Genomic DNA, 14,878 nt, shown 5'->3' with positions numbered 1-14,878 from the left:
CTCAGCACTAGGAACTATAGCCTGTTTGTGGAGGCCGGAGGTGGTCTGTGTGAGTGGACACCCATGCCACATACAAACATAACAGATTTTCACTTTTGTTATGTGTATAGATTATACAAGGTATGCATGGCTGGTTTGTTTCTTTTTATCTGCACATATTGTAGGTTTTGAATATAAAATTTGCTAAAATTTGTAGAATTGCTCCTCTGTTTTGTGGCATAGGAAACCATTCCTATTCTTTCTATGTTATTTCTGCTTCTGGTACCAAATTTTCCATCAAAGTAAAGCCCAGGAACACATCTACTTCAGGCCAGATGGGGGACTGGCAGAGTGGGTGAAGGTGGTGGTCAATGCCTCCTTGGAATAAGACAAAGTTCCAACTTGCCTAAAGGAGCATAACATACCACACTAACATGCTGATGTATATTGGTGCTGGTAAAATACAAATCTACGCTAGATTAAGTATTGTTTGGATGTTACGATGACTCTGGAGACCAGGGTTCAAATTCCTGCTCAGCCAAAAAAAAAAAAACCTCATTTAGTGACCCTAGGCGAATGACACTCTCAATGGCTCAGGGTAAGGCAAAGACAAAACCCCATCTGAGGAAATCTTGCCAAGAAAATTGCATGACCTTTGGATCACTATAAGTTGAAAACAATGTGTAGGAATGTAACATTTTTAGTGCAGTTAAGAATTAACAATGCTCAAAAATTAACTCTTAAATGCAAGGGTTTCACAGATGTATCTTAAAGCTCTGTAAATTCCTCATATTGATGACTATATTTTGTCATGTATAATGGACTAAGTTATATCATTAAGAGAATTATGAATATACAAGGAGCATGATTCCATGCAAACAAAACCCTTTAGAAAATGTCTGTATAATATTTTAACATACTCTGGGAAACTATGAAATTACAAAGTAACATGATGGCAATGATGCTTATGATGGATAAGGGGTTATGTTAAATGGTTTAAAAGGATGATGTTATTACATGTCTTAATTATTACCAAGCCTGTTAAAGAGGCAAAGAGATCAAAGTAAATCTTCATGGCAGTCACTATGAAGGTATAACAACGTGATGGCCAAAGAATCTGATGAAATGATGAAATGAGGTAAAGGTTTCCCCTGATGTTAAGTCCAGTCATGTCTGACTCTGGGGGTTGGTGCTCATCTCCATTTCTAAGCTAAAGAGCCTGCGTTGTCCATAGACACCTCCAAGATCATGTGGCCGGCTGTGATGACTCATGGGCCTTGTAGTCCTGTTCCTAGTAATATTGTGGCAGACAAAGAGGAAAACATGGGATTTTCGCCGGTTCAGCCAGAGCCGGAGCCTCTCCACCTGGAGGATGTTTGCCCTCAAGAATTCAGCCAAACAGGCCTTGGGCAGAACTCCCCCCCCCGTTTTCCCGGAGGGACAATTATAATAGAGATAGAGGAGCCAGAGAGGCTAATCGCCGGAGCCTGAGAATCGCTGCCAAACAACTAGCTGATTAGGTCTGCTTCCCTTGGGAAATTCTAAGGAGTCATGCATCTGGACAGAGTTGGGTTTCGCTTCTCGTTCTCTAGGGAAAGTGTTCTGTTGGCGGGAAAACGAGACCCAATATAGGTGTTTGTCGCAAGGGGAACTTTGCGGAGTCAATTGATCAGCTTGAGGAGAGAGATCGTGTGTGGACTTCGTAACCCCAGTTCCTTGCTTCCCGGATCAAGTTTCAAGCCTGCCTTGTTTCACGTTTTGCCACGGACCTTGTTTCATGCTTCATGTTTGCCTCGTTTCAAGTCTTTGATCTAGCCAAGAATCAAGTTTGTTTTCCAGCCTTGTTGTCAAGCTACATTGGACTTTAAAGACTCTGTCATTTCCCCACACTATTGCTTGGCAAAGTGTGTGTTTCGGTCAAGTGGATTAAAATTTTGAACTCTAATATCTTATATTGGACAATACATTTCTGGACTATATTTAACCTCATCTGAAAGGTCTGCTTCTGAACTATATTCTTCACTTGTTTTTATTGACTTTATATATTTCTTTAATAAAGATATTAGATAGATTCTGGCCTCTGTGTAAGGTTATTGGTGCTCTGCAGCCTGGGTCCTGACACCGGCATGACTGCATGGAGCGCCTGTTCTGCCTCCATGCTTAACTAAATGAACTGGAAGGACCCATTGCACGAAGGACAGATTGGAGACTGTAGTTGGTGAAACAAATATTTTATTAATAGACAAAATTGATCTCTTTTCCTCTTGTTGCCACTATGAATTCTCTTGTGAGGAAAGAAATCTTTGAGTCTATGCAGTTCTGGATAGATATTGCCACAGAGTATAAAGTCTTGGAATGATTGGATTCTTTGTATCTTTGAGATGACTTCAATGCAATGTTGACATGGCTTTCTCTATTGGTGTAGTCTATGGCTTTTTAATCTAATTTGAATGCAGTTCCAACGTGACGTGAATTTCTGTGATCCTTTTACTTCCTACACTTCCTTCCAGTGCCTCACCAACTGACAAATTCTAACTGACAAAAAATAACTGCCATTTCAGGCTGGCAGGAGCCAAGGCTAAGCTCCGCCCCTTTAGAATCTTAAAGAGACAGGGCAGCAGGTAATGTTTTGCCTGCTCGTGGCATGACAAGATGAAATGAGGTAAAGGTTTCCCCTGATGTTAAGTCCAGTCATGTCTGACTCTGGGGGTTGGTGCTCATCTCCATTTCTAAGCTAAAGAGCCTGCGTTGTCCATAGACACCTCCAAGATCATGTGGCCGGCATGACTGCATGGAGCGCCGTTACCCTCCCGCCAGAAGGTAGACCTAGTGATCTACTCACATTGGCATGTTTTCTAACTGCTGGGTTGGCAGGAGCTGGGGCTAACAGCAGGCACTCATTCCGCTCCCTGGATTCGAACCTGCGACCTTTTGTTCCACAAGTCCAGCAGCTCAGCGCTTTAACACACTGAGCCACCGGAGGTCCCAATGATGGCTTACATGCAAACTAATGTAACACAAGGAAGCTAAGAGCCTAGACATTGCTGTCTGTGTTTCTCCCTCAGGGGAAAATACAGTATGTGAATATTTGTATGTTCCGTCACGTTACCTGTCAATTTATGATAACCTTATGAATTGCATAGGGTTTTTTAAGGTATGGAATATTCAGAAGTGGTTTTGTCAGTTCCTTCCTCTGAAATAGGGCTGCAGCAACTGGTATTCATTTGAGGTTTACCATCCAAGTATTAACTATGACTGACTCTGCTAAGCTTCCAAGGTTACAAAGGATCTGGAATTCTTAAGAGTAGTGATGATGATTATGTTTTACCCTTGTACAGCCCACTATGTCTATGCATGCTTACACTATAAAAGTCTAGAAAAGTACTGAAAGGACCTACTCATTCCCCATGTAAATATCCTGAAATTCCTAGACTTAAAAATGTTTAAGTGTTGATGTTGGCTTGACCCAACATGAGTTGGGAACTCTTGTGACCATAAGTTGCTAATGCTACCCCAGACAAAATCCAGACTTAGATGACAAATGACAAGAAACCTCCATGCCTCAGTCTAAGAGATAGGGATAAGAACCACAAGTGCTTCACATTTCCTTGCAACTAAAGCAGTAGTGGTAAACATATGTTAGAGAAGCACATAACCACTGCAGGACTCTGCCAATTCTTAGGGTCCTCATCCACACAACCAAAAATCCTCGGAAAAGCAAATTTTAAAACAAAAAAGGACTTCAGAATACCCAAAAGCTTCAAGGGGACACAAATGTCAATTTCTCCCCATTTTAGACTTCCTTTGACTAATTTTAGTCGATTTAGACCTTTTTTTTTCAAAAGCAGAAAGCACCTGTGGGCACATCCTACTTGGGGGAAAAAGGCCTATACATCCCGAGGGGAAGAAAGAAAAAGATGCTGGATGGTGAGGTCTCACATGCTGGCCATACTTTGCCCATCCCTGAATAAAAGTAACTCAAGAAATGCGACTCTGCAGTAAAATCAATTCACCAAGCTGAAAAACAAAATGCAAATGGAGCAATCCCTCCTACTGGGCCAACTGGCCTTGAAATTAAAAGTAAACTCATGAGTTGCACAGATCATTTTTGTTTAGACATTAAAAATGACTCTGCTCTGGTCACTTGCTCAAAAGAAATTTGCTTATGGTAAAGTAGCCTAGTGAAAAAAAGACATTTCCATCATCTTAATACTTGAGACCTGAGAGCACTGAAGCAGAAGAACACAGAAGGAATGACAGCTTACGAGCCATGTTCTCACTGCAGCCCACACACCACACGTAGAGAGCTCACAGGCTGTGCTGAGAATGTCACAGGCTTGGAACGTTTTCAGAGCCATAGAAACTCAAGTGGGTATTTTCATACTTGGTAAAATCTTTCCCTATATCTTGAATTGACAGAACTCTGTCAAATCATCACTTCCATCAATATTTTAGAACTTCTTTTTCTTCTGAAGGCCTCTGCTAACTCTCTACCCATACATCAAATTCTAGGTTCATCTTAAGAGCTGCAGGAAAGATTTGGTATCTGTAGCAGAGCACAATGCAGAAGAGCCAATGCTATATATGAACTTATGGTAGGAAGCAGGAGAGAAATTACTCAGGGTGCTCTGGTAAGGCTAAAAAGATGAGAACTTATTTTTATTGTTGCAGGTAATGCATCTCAGATAAGAGAGTAGATAGACAAAATAAAATTATCTAACTTGGTAGAAGAATCCCTAATGCTGACTCTCATGTCTGTGTGTAAGGCACAATACGGCAGAGGGAGACGCCATGATGCTCCCTTCTCAGATACAGCTCTAAAGACTTTTGGGAGGGAGGGGTAAGTTACCGCTACATGCAGGCAGGAAAGAAAACATCTTGAGTTACATAGATTTTAGAAGCAGAGGTAAAAACAAAACAGCAGACATGCACCTTAGGGTTCCCCCTGTCCCCAATTGCTCTATATACAAAGTGTTGGTGCTTCTTCACTTCCAGCAAGAGCAACACTGACATAACAGGCAAGAAAATTAATCCATGTCTAACACTTCAGTTTCAACAGCAGCAAGGCAAACGCTTCTGCAAAGCTGGGATCAGGTCAACAGAAGTTGCAGTCCCCATCTCCCAAGCAACTATTTACCCTCAACATCTGATATTCAGGTGCTATCTCTGAACATGGAAGACAGCATTTTGTTATGATAACTGACAAGCATGTGGAGGATTTTATGGCACAGTGATACTAAAAGTCATACTGTGTCAAGCACCTTGTATATTTGGACATCATAATGACAACCTTAGTAATCAATGACTCAAAAGCAAATTATGTGCTTCATATTAGTTGAAGGAGGAAAGAAACATTACCATTGTAGCTAGAGAGAGAAATTACCCTCTAAAAACTATTGTTTCTCTCTAAAATCTAATTCCATGTAGGTAAAATCAAGGTATGAAAGAAGCGGTAAATTTCTATCAAAGAGCAAAATACCTAAGAAAATAATAGCATTTACACAACAGAACATTTTCTGGCATGCTCATTCATCTGTGTTGCAAATACTTTTAACCTAAAGCAGATATAATTGGAACATGGCTCAGGTAGGGGGAAATTTGCCAGTTCGTAATATGTAACAGGCAGGCCCACCCAACGATTCTAATACAAAGCAAATGAGATATCCTTGGCATTATGAAAACAAATCCAATTCCCTTAATCCAGAGAGTGATGTCTGGCACAGCATCACAAAGGTTCCAAGACAGATACTCATTTGAAATAATTTCTATTACCCAGCCAGCCAGTATCAAGCAAGGAGGTCAGAAATCTGTGACTCTGTGTCCATCACATTATTTTACACTAAAGTGAGGCCTCACAAAGCCAAAATAATTTACATCATATGGAAAACTATTTAGGACTAGCACTTTTCCTCCAAATGCTTCATACACATGACTACTTCACTGAAAATAACCCAAGCAAAGTTCACAAATCTGGTTTTTAACTTGGAAGAGCTAAAGGGACTATAGTTTGCTCACATCTGAGCCCACTTAAATACTCTAAAGGCAGCAGATCCTGCCTGACCTTGAAAGCAAAGCCGTGTTAGTCCCATCCAAGATCTAGTACTTGGATGGGAGATCACTCACAAATAATAGGTATTGGAGGTTATATTTCAGAGGACGGAACCACTAAAATAACTTTTTAATATTTCTTGCCAAAGAAAACCCTATGAAATGCACAGGGTAACCACAAGTCAACAGGTGATTTGAGGAATCATAGGCACACATTCTCACATCTGAACCCAATTCCTTCCTTTTGGCCCACCATAATCTCTATGAGAATGAAGAGCAATCCAGGCCTGAATGTAAGAGAATATAAAGGGAATGACGCAACAATGCTATCCCAAAAGAAGAGGCAACGGCTTCGGATGTCTCGCATATACCAGGACAAATTGTAGTCAAATGTCTACTCAAAGTTTCCAGTTACTGCTACTTCCAAAGACAAGTCCAAGCTAACATTAAAGCCCAGGTCTGGCTGAGGTCACTCAGAGCCAAGATCAACCTACACTGCATTTTGAAGTACTAAGAATCCAACAGTGCTTTCAAGACTAAGGGGAGGGGAAACAAAACAGACCCTGCAATGCCAGGAAAGTTTGCTCTAGACAAAACAGATACCACACACTCTAGATTCCTCCAAGGTTTCATTAAGAGCACTATAATGCAGTATGCAATATGCATTATAGTTTCAAAGCTCTGAAACTGGCTGGATAATCAGCCTGAAGAGATTGTGAAATAAAAAGGACTAATAAAAAGCATGAATAGAGGCAAGTGAGGACTGATAAAATAAAAACCAAGAGGGGATATATTTACCTATCTTAATAAATCGACACGGAAACATCTGCTCATCAATTTTATGCTTTAAGGTAAAGGTTTCTTTGTTATAGTCATTCTTTAAGCCACTGCAAAGAGAAAAACACAAGGTTATTAAATCTTGCCAAGGATTTTAGTGATAACCAGCAGATGACATTTTATATTGACTGCTATAATATAAATATGCCCCTCCTCCAAACAGAGAACATTTATAGTGCAGGGAAATGTATCAGGAAACAATTTTCCTCATCTTGAAAATATGTTGGGAATCAGTTTTGAAGCTCATCTCATATTGAATTATGAATTAAATTCAGCTGATCATATCCACAGATTCTGCATCCATGGATTCTGTCTTTCATAGTCTGAAAATATTCCACACAAAATTCCAATAAACAAATCTTGATTTTGCCATTTTATAAAAGAGACACAATTTTACTATGCCACTGTATATAATGGGACTTTATTTGGGTATTCAAAACTTTATGTTCACATTTCTATTATTCCTGCAAAGAAAGGCATGTTCCCATGCCTAGAAACACTGAAGTATCCTTCTTACCTAGATAATAGATCTGTCATGTTTTCTTCATTCATCCCACCAAACACTTTAAACTTCTTTAAGTTACAGACATGGGTCTTCTCATATTTTCCAAATGTTATACTCTGAACAATGGCAGGTCTTTCAAGTTTCAAGATGAGATACTAGAGAGTGAAAAGATGGATGTTGGTCTTGGTTTTGGTTTTACATTTGTCAGACAATAATGTCAAAACAACCAGCACTAATAAGAAACTTCTAGCAAATTTAGGGATTATTTAAGTAGAGTATGTTAAGTATTCTGTTGGCTTCGACTCGGTCCAGATTAAGGTTTATGTACATGGTTTTGCGGACAAATGGTTCAAGGATTTTATACTGTATGGTTTTAAATGTATTTATTGTATTTTGTTAAAATATTCAATTGTTTTAATTGCGTATGTTTTATCTTCTTGTATTGTATATTGGCATTGAATTTTTGCCAGATTGTGAGCCGTCCTGAGTCCCTTCGGGTGAGAAGCGTGGGATAGAAATGAGGGAAATAAATAAATAAATAAATAAATGAAAATTATGTTCTGTACTGGTGCCAACCATCCCAATATGAAATACCAGGGAAAGATCCTTTAAAAAAAAAACTACAGGGCTGCAAACCTTGGCATGAAATGGAGTTTACACAGAACAAGGAGCAGAATCTAGTCAATCCATGCTCTCTGATGAAAGTATGACACATCAATTTTTGCACATTATTTACATATTATGTTTTGGCATGCCTTTTGTGTAGATCCTTTCATGCTGAAATTCGCTGGCTGCTATGAACTGTAATTACAGTAATTTTTTTTTTCTAATTTGTGAGACTGTAGCAATGCAATATTTTCATGTATTTTGCTTGTCGAGAGCTACCCTAAGGGTTCCTTAAAAGCCTTGGTTGCAAGATAAAGATTTCAAAAGATGCTTCTAACAGCCTGAAATGTATCCCTGAATTGCAACAAAAGAGAAGTAGAAAATGCTAGTAATAAATGAATAAAATGTGTGAGTTTTCCTAAAGGAAACACATAGGAACAGCTAGCAAATGTTTGCCCGTTTGCAACTACTGTATATCCTACTTTTGTCCCATTGCACATCTGGAAATGTTATTCATGTCAAGCCACTATCTTTCTTACTCCAAGTGAACATAAACTACTGCCACTTAGAAAGGGATGTATCAAGGTTAATAATTATCTACTCTCACTTTCAGAATATGACTTCCAATGGCTATCATGCTGTCATCTACACACCTGATTATCAGTTTGTAGAGCAAAGCTCAAATTCATTTCAGTTTTCTATTGCTCTATATACTACAAAATTTCATAATACCCTCCGGGCACACTAACATATCATTATCAAATTGCTGAGTATCACAAGAGCAATTCTTGCCAAGAAGAAGTATTAAAAATCATCTGGTAAACCTATGGAGAAAGCATAGACTATGATTATCTAGCTGGTTATTTTTAGCTAGAGCACTTTTTAGAAAACACTCAGATACATTTCTGCTCAAACTTAATGCTAAAAATAAACAGACCAGACCACTGCCAGCAGCCTAGGTACCATGAACATTACAATTACTGCTTCCATATACATTTTATACTCTTTGTATTTATTATTTATTTATTTATTACATGTATTTATACCCCGCCCTTCTCCCCGAGGGGACTCAGAGCGGCTTACATTCTGCCACGAGGGCCAGCAACAAATATACTATAAAACAAGACAATTAAAACATGATAAAAAGTATACAAAAATTAAAACGCTGCAAGGCAGCGATGTTGCACCATCCTCAGTTATTCAATACTGCTACAATTACAGATTTGCGACCCAATTACATCAGCCAATGAGCTTATTCGCTGAATGCCTGGGCACAGAGCCAAGTTTTTAGTTTTCTTCTAAATCCCAGGAGGGATGGGGTTTGCCGGATATCGCTGGGGAGGGAGTTCCACAGCCGAGGAACCACCACCGAGAAGGCCCTGTCCCTCGTCCCCACCAGCCGCACCTGCGGCTGGTAGATTTTAAAATAACTGGTGAGGACTCATATCCTTTCATTACCAAGAAAGAAGGAACATTATAATTGGCTTGCATTTAAAGGAACTATTTTCTTCATAAAGCTCCATCTGTGCCATCACCTGTCCTTCCCTTACCTACAAAGAGGGTAAACTCAATCAATTTTTGTTTGAAGGCAGGAAAATGCCTTCATGTTCTGGTGCTTACCCCTCTCCACAGAATGATGCACAACTTATCCACAAGTCACATAGAAATCTATAATTTTGGCCCTAAAACATGCCCTTGACTTGTACATGAAGTAGACTTCTACATGAGCATATATAGTACTTGATAATGTTCAAAGTATAAATTCCTGCACCAACCTAACCCTAAGATACATACAAAAAGAAATTTTATACAACGGATTTGTCTAGATTAGCAGAGTATAACCTCAAAGAAATCCATTTTGGTAGTGATGGTAAAACTTAAAATATTCAAAATGAGGTAGGAGAAAGAATTACTTACCTGTGGAGGGTAGTTGCTTTCAGAGGACCACCGTGACGACTGATCATTGGGCTTGTCTACCAAAATATTCCTACAAATACAGAGAAGTTCACAACACTTGCTTAGTTTCGGGTGTCCCATTCAACAAACCACAGTTCTTATGCAGAAAAAATTGTTGGAAATGATCTCAAGGCACAGAACAATGAATGAAAATGCAATCGTTCTTCCAGTGATGAAGTCAAATCCCTTTTTTTCTACCATTTATACAGCTATTCCCACATACACGGCAAGCTTTTTCAACATGAGTAGAAATGGGAGACAAGGCTTTTCAGACAAATTCACCAATAGTTGCTTACGTTTTTAAATGGAACAATCTCCTTCTTCCCTACAAAAAAAACATTATCAAAAAAGAAGGGCTGTTGTGTGTTTCCTGGGCTGTATAGCCATGTTCCAAAAGCATCCTCTCCTGACTTTTCGCCCACATCTATGCCAGGCATCCTCAGAAGTTGTGAGGTATATATCTCACAACCTCTGAGGATGCCTGCCATAGATGTGGGAGAAACATCAGGAGAGAATGCTTCTGGAACATGGCCATACAGTCCGAAAAACACACAACCACCTTGTGATTCCGGCCAAGAAAGCCTTCGACAACACATCAAAAAAGTATCTTCCTTGCATCTGCTTATAGACAGCTGAAACAGATGAAATGCTCCACCTACAAGCTTCTGTCTTCACCTTGAGCTCATTAAAAATTATGGGCTCTCAGTGCATATGGCGGCTGCTTATCCTTTCAGCTTGTGAATAAAAAAGAAATAACAGCACAGCAATTCCACTCTACACTAAATATGATTTTAATTCAAAAAAGGTGATAATCTTTAATTGCTGTCTAGTCCCATCTCACCACACAGCTGGCAAGTTTTTGCATAGCTGGAACAAACACTACACAAAATGCTATTTCAATTCTTTCTTGCATTTGAGCATTCTCAGTTCAGAAGTCTTGTCACATTTTGAATAACCTTAAGAACAACTATAGTTGAAAGACGACCTGTCATATTATAGTCATCTTTGCACCTGTTCATTTCAAGTTAGCTAATCAAGCACTTTCTTTTATTTAAGAAGCTAAACAGACTGTACATACACAGTTGAATGTGTGAAAGACAGATAAGATTTTATTGTTAAGAGGTCACAAATGAGATAGATAGAGCTCTGTTTTTAAATCTTTTCTCTTTCATTGTTCACATCATACCACAAAGCTACTTAAAACTTGCTTAAACAAATATGCTCAGAAACTTTTTTCCTTTTCTCCAAAAAGATATGAATCATGTAAGTGTGACCAACTTCACAGTAAGCTCAAAAGATATACCGTATATACTCAAGTATAAGCCGACCCAAATATAAGCTGAGGCACCTAATTTTACCACAAAAAAAATTGGGAAAACATTGACTCCAGTATAAGCCAAGATACCAATAAAAGTACATTAATTGAGGCATCAGTAGTTTAAATGTTTTTGAATCTTTACATCAAACTGTAATTTAAGATTTGACTGTTCGACTCTTATTAAATCATTATTTTCATCTTCTTCAATGTAAATGTGCTTACGTATCCTTTTAATAATAATAGAGTGAAATAATAAATGTAATAATAATAATAAATGCAGTAAAATAATAAGTGTACAGTAGAGTCTCATTCATCCAACATAAACTGGCCGGCAGAATGTTGGATAAGCAAATATGTTGGATAATAAGGAGGGATCAAGGAAAAGCCTATTAAACATCAAATTAAGTTATGATTTTACAAATTAAGCACCAAAACATCATGTTATACAACAAATTTGACAGAAAAAGTAGTTCAATATGCAGTAATGCTATGTAGTAATTACTGTATTTACGAATTTAGCACCAAAATATCACGATGTATTGAAAACATTGACTACAAAAATGCGTTGGATAATCCAGAATGTTGGATAAGCGAGTGTTGGATAAGTGAGATTCTAATGTATTAATAATAAAAATAGAGTAAAATAAATGTAAAAGTAACAATAATAATAGAGTAAAATAATAAATGTACTAATAATCATTAATAGAGTAAAATAATAAATGTAACAATACCAATAATAGAGAAAAATAATAAATATACCATATATACTTGAGTATAAGCCGACCTGAATATAAGCCCACCAAGAGCCTCACCCGAGTATAAGCTGAGGTTTTTTTTTCAGTCCTAAAAAGGGACTGAAAAATTAGGCTTATACTCGAGTATATACAGTACTTTTCAGAATACAGTAAAAGCATACTTCTATACAGTACTCTAATTTATTTGTTGCCAAGCACCATTTTGCGAAATCATCTCATTGCAGCCAAATTAAAATCCAGTCTTTTATATTAATAGGTGAATTTACGGAATGCTGAATTGGGGATTATATTTCGGCTTTTACTGTATTCTGAAGCTACTCACAGTTGTACTGTAGATCTAAGCGACACTCAAATCCCACACACAAAAGAACTAACTATGGTTATTACCATGACTTAAAAAGGTATATGAAATTCCTATATAGTTTATCTAAGACCATGAACATCTTGAACACATGCTTGTTTCTTTTCTATCACAGCAGCCATTTTATCATGGCATTTCTTGTATTAGGTCTCTGTAATCTTACTGCATAAACTGTTAAAGTAGAAGAGAATTTCATCTTTTTCTTTCCAAAGACAATATATTACCCAGTTATTTTTCAATATTTGCCTTGATGCTAAAGTGCCTGCACTTGAGCTGCAAATAAGTTCTTTTGGTTTTCTTTAGTGTACTATTCTCCAGATATTACTATCTTCATCATCGTCATGATCATCATATGCCTTTTTCCCCATCCCAGGACTCAAGGCACTTTACAAATTAAAATACACTACACTTTAAACATACAACATCCCAGCAAGTAACATTAAAAACAATACCAATGTCTAGGAATATTTCATAAACACTACTTGTTTCTTATTTCTCCCTACCCCTTCAACAAATCAGAGCAGTTAATATCAGTCTTAAAATTAACATGTACACATAGAGAAAATCAGACTAATGGTGCTGGTAACAGTGCTACTATCAGTTTTATGAGGCATTTTATACACTACATAAATTATGTATGTTCATGAGGTGGGAGACTCCAACTGAGTAAATATTTCAAATGTTCACCCCTCTATGACCAAGAATGCAATTTCTTTCTGTGACCAGAAATCTTTCAACAAACCTCAAAATACTCCCTACTTATATTGGAGTTCTCTGCCCATTAAAAACTGAGTCATCAGATAAAACTGCAGAGTGTGCCGCTTTTAATGAGTTTTATTGATAAGGAATTGCTATTGCAAAAATACTGCACATCACAAGGAGAGTTTCTTCACCTCTCGGGTAAGGCTGCTATTAAACTGCTGTGTATAATGGTTATAGGGAGCACACCAAACACTATTAAATCTGCTCCACTGGCTGCCAATGAGTTTCCGGACCCAATTCAAAATGCAAGTTATTACCTATAAAGCCCTATATGCTTCGGGTCCAGCCTATCTTCAAGATCACATCTCTTTCTATGAACCGGCATGGGTACTAAGATCTACCAGGGAGGTCCTCCTCACAGTCCCAACTCGGTCTCAAGTGCAGTTGGTGGGGGCAAAAGAGAGGGCCTTCTTGGTGGTGCCCCCCCCCCTTTGGAATGCCCTCCCGAGGAAGATCAGGCTGGCCCTCACTCTCCAAGCCTTCCGCACACAATAGAAGACATGTTTTTTTCGACAAGCCTTTGACCATATTTAGATTCCTTTAAGGAATATATGTGAGGACCCATAGATTTCACCAAGCACTTTACAAGATAGATTTATTACTATTGTTTTATACCTGCAGCTATTGCTGTATTTTAATAAATTTAACCAGGAGGTTTTGTGAAGTGAGATATTTATGTTGGCTATTTATTGTTTTATCTTACTGTTTTGGCAATTTTTGTTTTTCGTGTGTTTGCACCTTTGCATGTGGTGGGATATAAGATTTTATTATTATTACAATGCTAGTGGGCAGTTTAACACTTTCTCTCCCCTCTTTTTAAAACAAATAACTCAAAATGGCTTATAAATCAGAAATCAAACAAATGTAGAAACAAATCAAGAGTAACACAAGGGGTATTACAGTGGTAGAAAATATGCAGAAAAGGGTAGAAGAATTAAAGGCCTGGAGCATCATCTCAACAAGATAAAATTGAGGAGGGACATAGCACAAAAGGACTTATAATACTATGAATGGTGAAACACTGATAGTAAACCTCATGACACCCAATCCAAGTGATAGAGCCAACAATAATAGACAAAAGAAAGGACTCTGTCACACAAAGTTTAATAGGCAGATGTAATTCTCTTAAACAGAGTATGACAATGGTCAACAGCTTCCACAGGATTGAAAGTTTTCAGCATGGGGACTGCGAGTTTAAAAGATATGTACCTTTGAATTCCAAATAATGATTACAGGTCAGAGGGGGAATTACTGATTCCAGGCTCTGATGTGTGAGGTTCCCAAAAACATCTGTGATCTTACACAGATTATTGCTTCTTGACCTAATATACCAAATGAGTCCTTGTTTTCATGACTATGCCACATGGACAACTAATTTAGCAAGCATGCTGTGCCCTCAGAAATGTTGCAATGCTAATTCTATGTTACAGCTAGAGTGATTTTCTCTGGAGTGCAATACAGAACTCAACCAGAAAGTCTCTAGAGTTTGAACTCATAACACCATATGCAATGTTCATCACACATTCCTCTCCCTTTTCCCGTGGAGAATGTCTTGCTGTACAAGAGCAAAAGGAGAAGCAGAGTCTGAGAAGCTGGCACAAATATATTCTTAACCAGCTTTCCAACACCCAACAATATAGGAAGACTCAAACAGAGCTTGAAAGCAATAGGGGAGAATCAAAAAGAGATCTATACCATTGTTCATTTTCACACATAGATGTAGGATTCTGTGTAATGTTCAAGTAATATTC

General features: G+C 38.0%; 1 protein-coding gene across 1 annotated transcript in view; it reads right to left on the bottom strand.

Annotated features, from left to right (window-relative positions):
• mkln1 (muskelin 1) overlaps nucleotides 1-14,878 on the bottom strand; it is a 107,754-nt gene that overhangs the window by 76,482 nt on the left and 16,394 nt on the right. Inside the window, exons 2-4 of the mRNA XM_003220747.4 lie at nucleotides 9,893-9,962; nucleotides 7,382-7,524; nucleotides 6,826-6,914 (exon numbers count right to left, since the gene is read on the bottom strand). Coding sequence (XP_003220795.2) covers nucleotides 6,826-6,914; nucleotides 7,382-7,524; nucleotides 9,893-9,962 — 302 coding nt within the window. The remainder of the gene's footprint in view (nucleotides 1-6,825; nucleotides 6,915-7,381; nucleotides 7,525-9,892; nucleotides 9,963-14,878) is intronic.

This window comes from Anolis carolinensis, chromosome 5 (assembly GCF_035594765.1).
Source record: "Anolis carolinensis isolate JA03-04 chromosome 5, rAnoCar3.1.pri, whole genome shotgun sequence".
NCBI lineage: Eukaryota > Metazoa > Chordata > Lepidosauria > Squamata > Dactyloidae > Anolis > Anolis carolinensis.
Note: the sequence above shows the minus strand (reverse complement) of the source record. Positions and strands in the feature narration are given on the sequence as shown.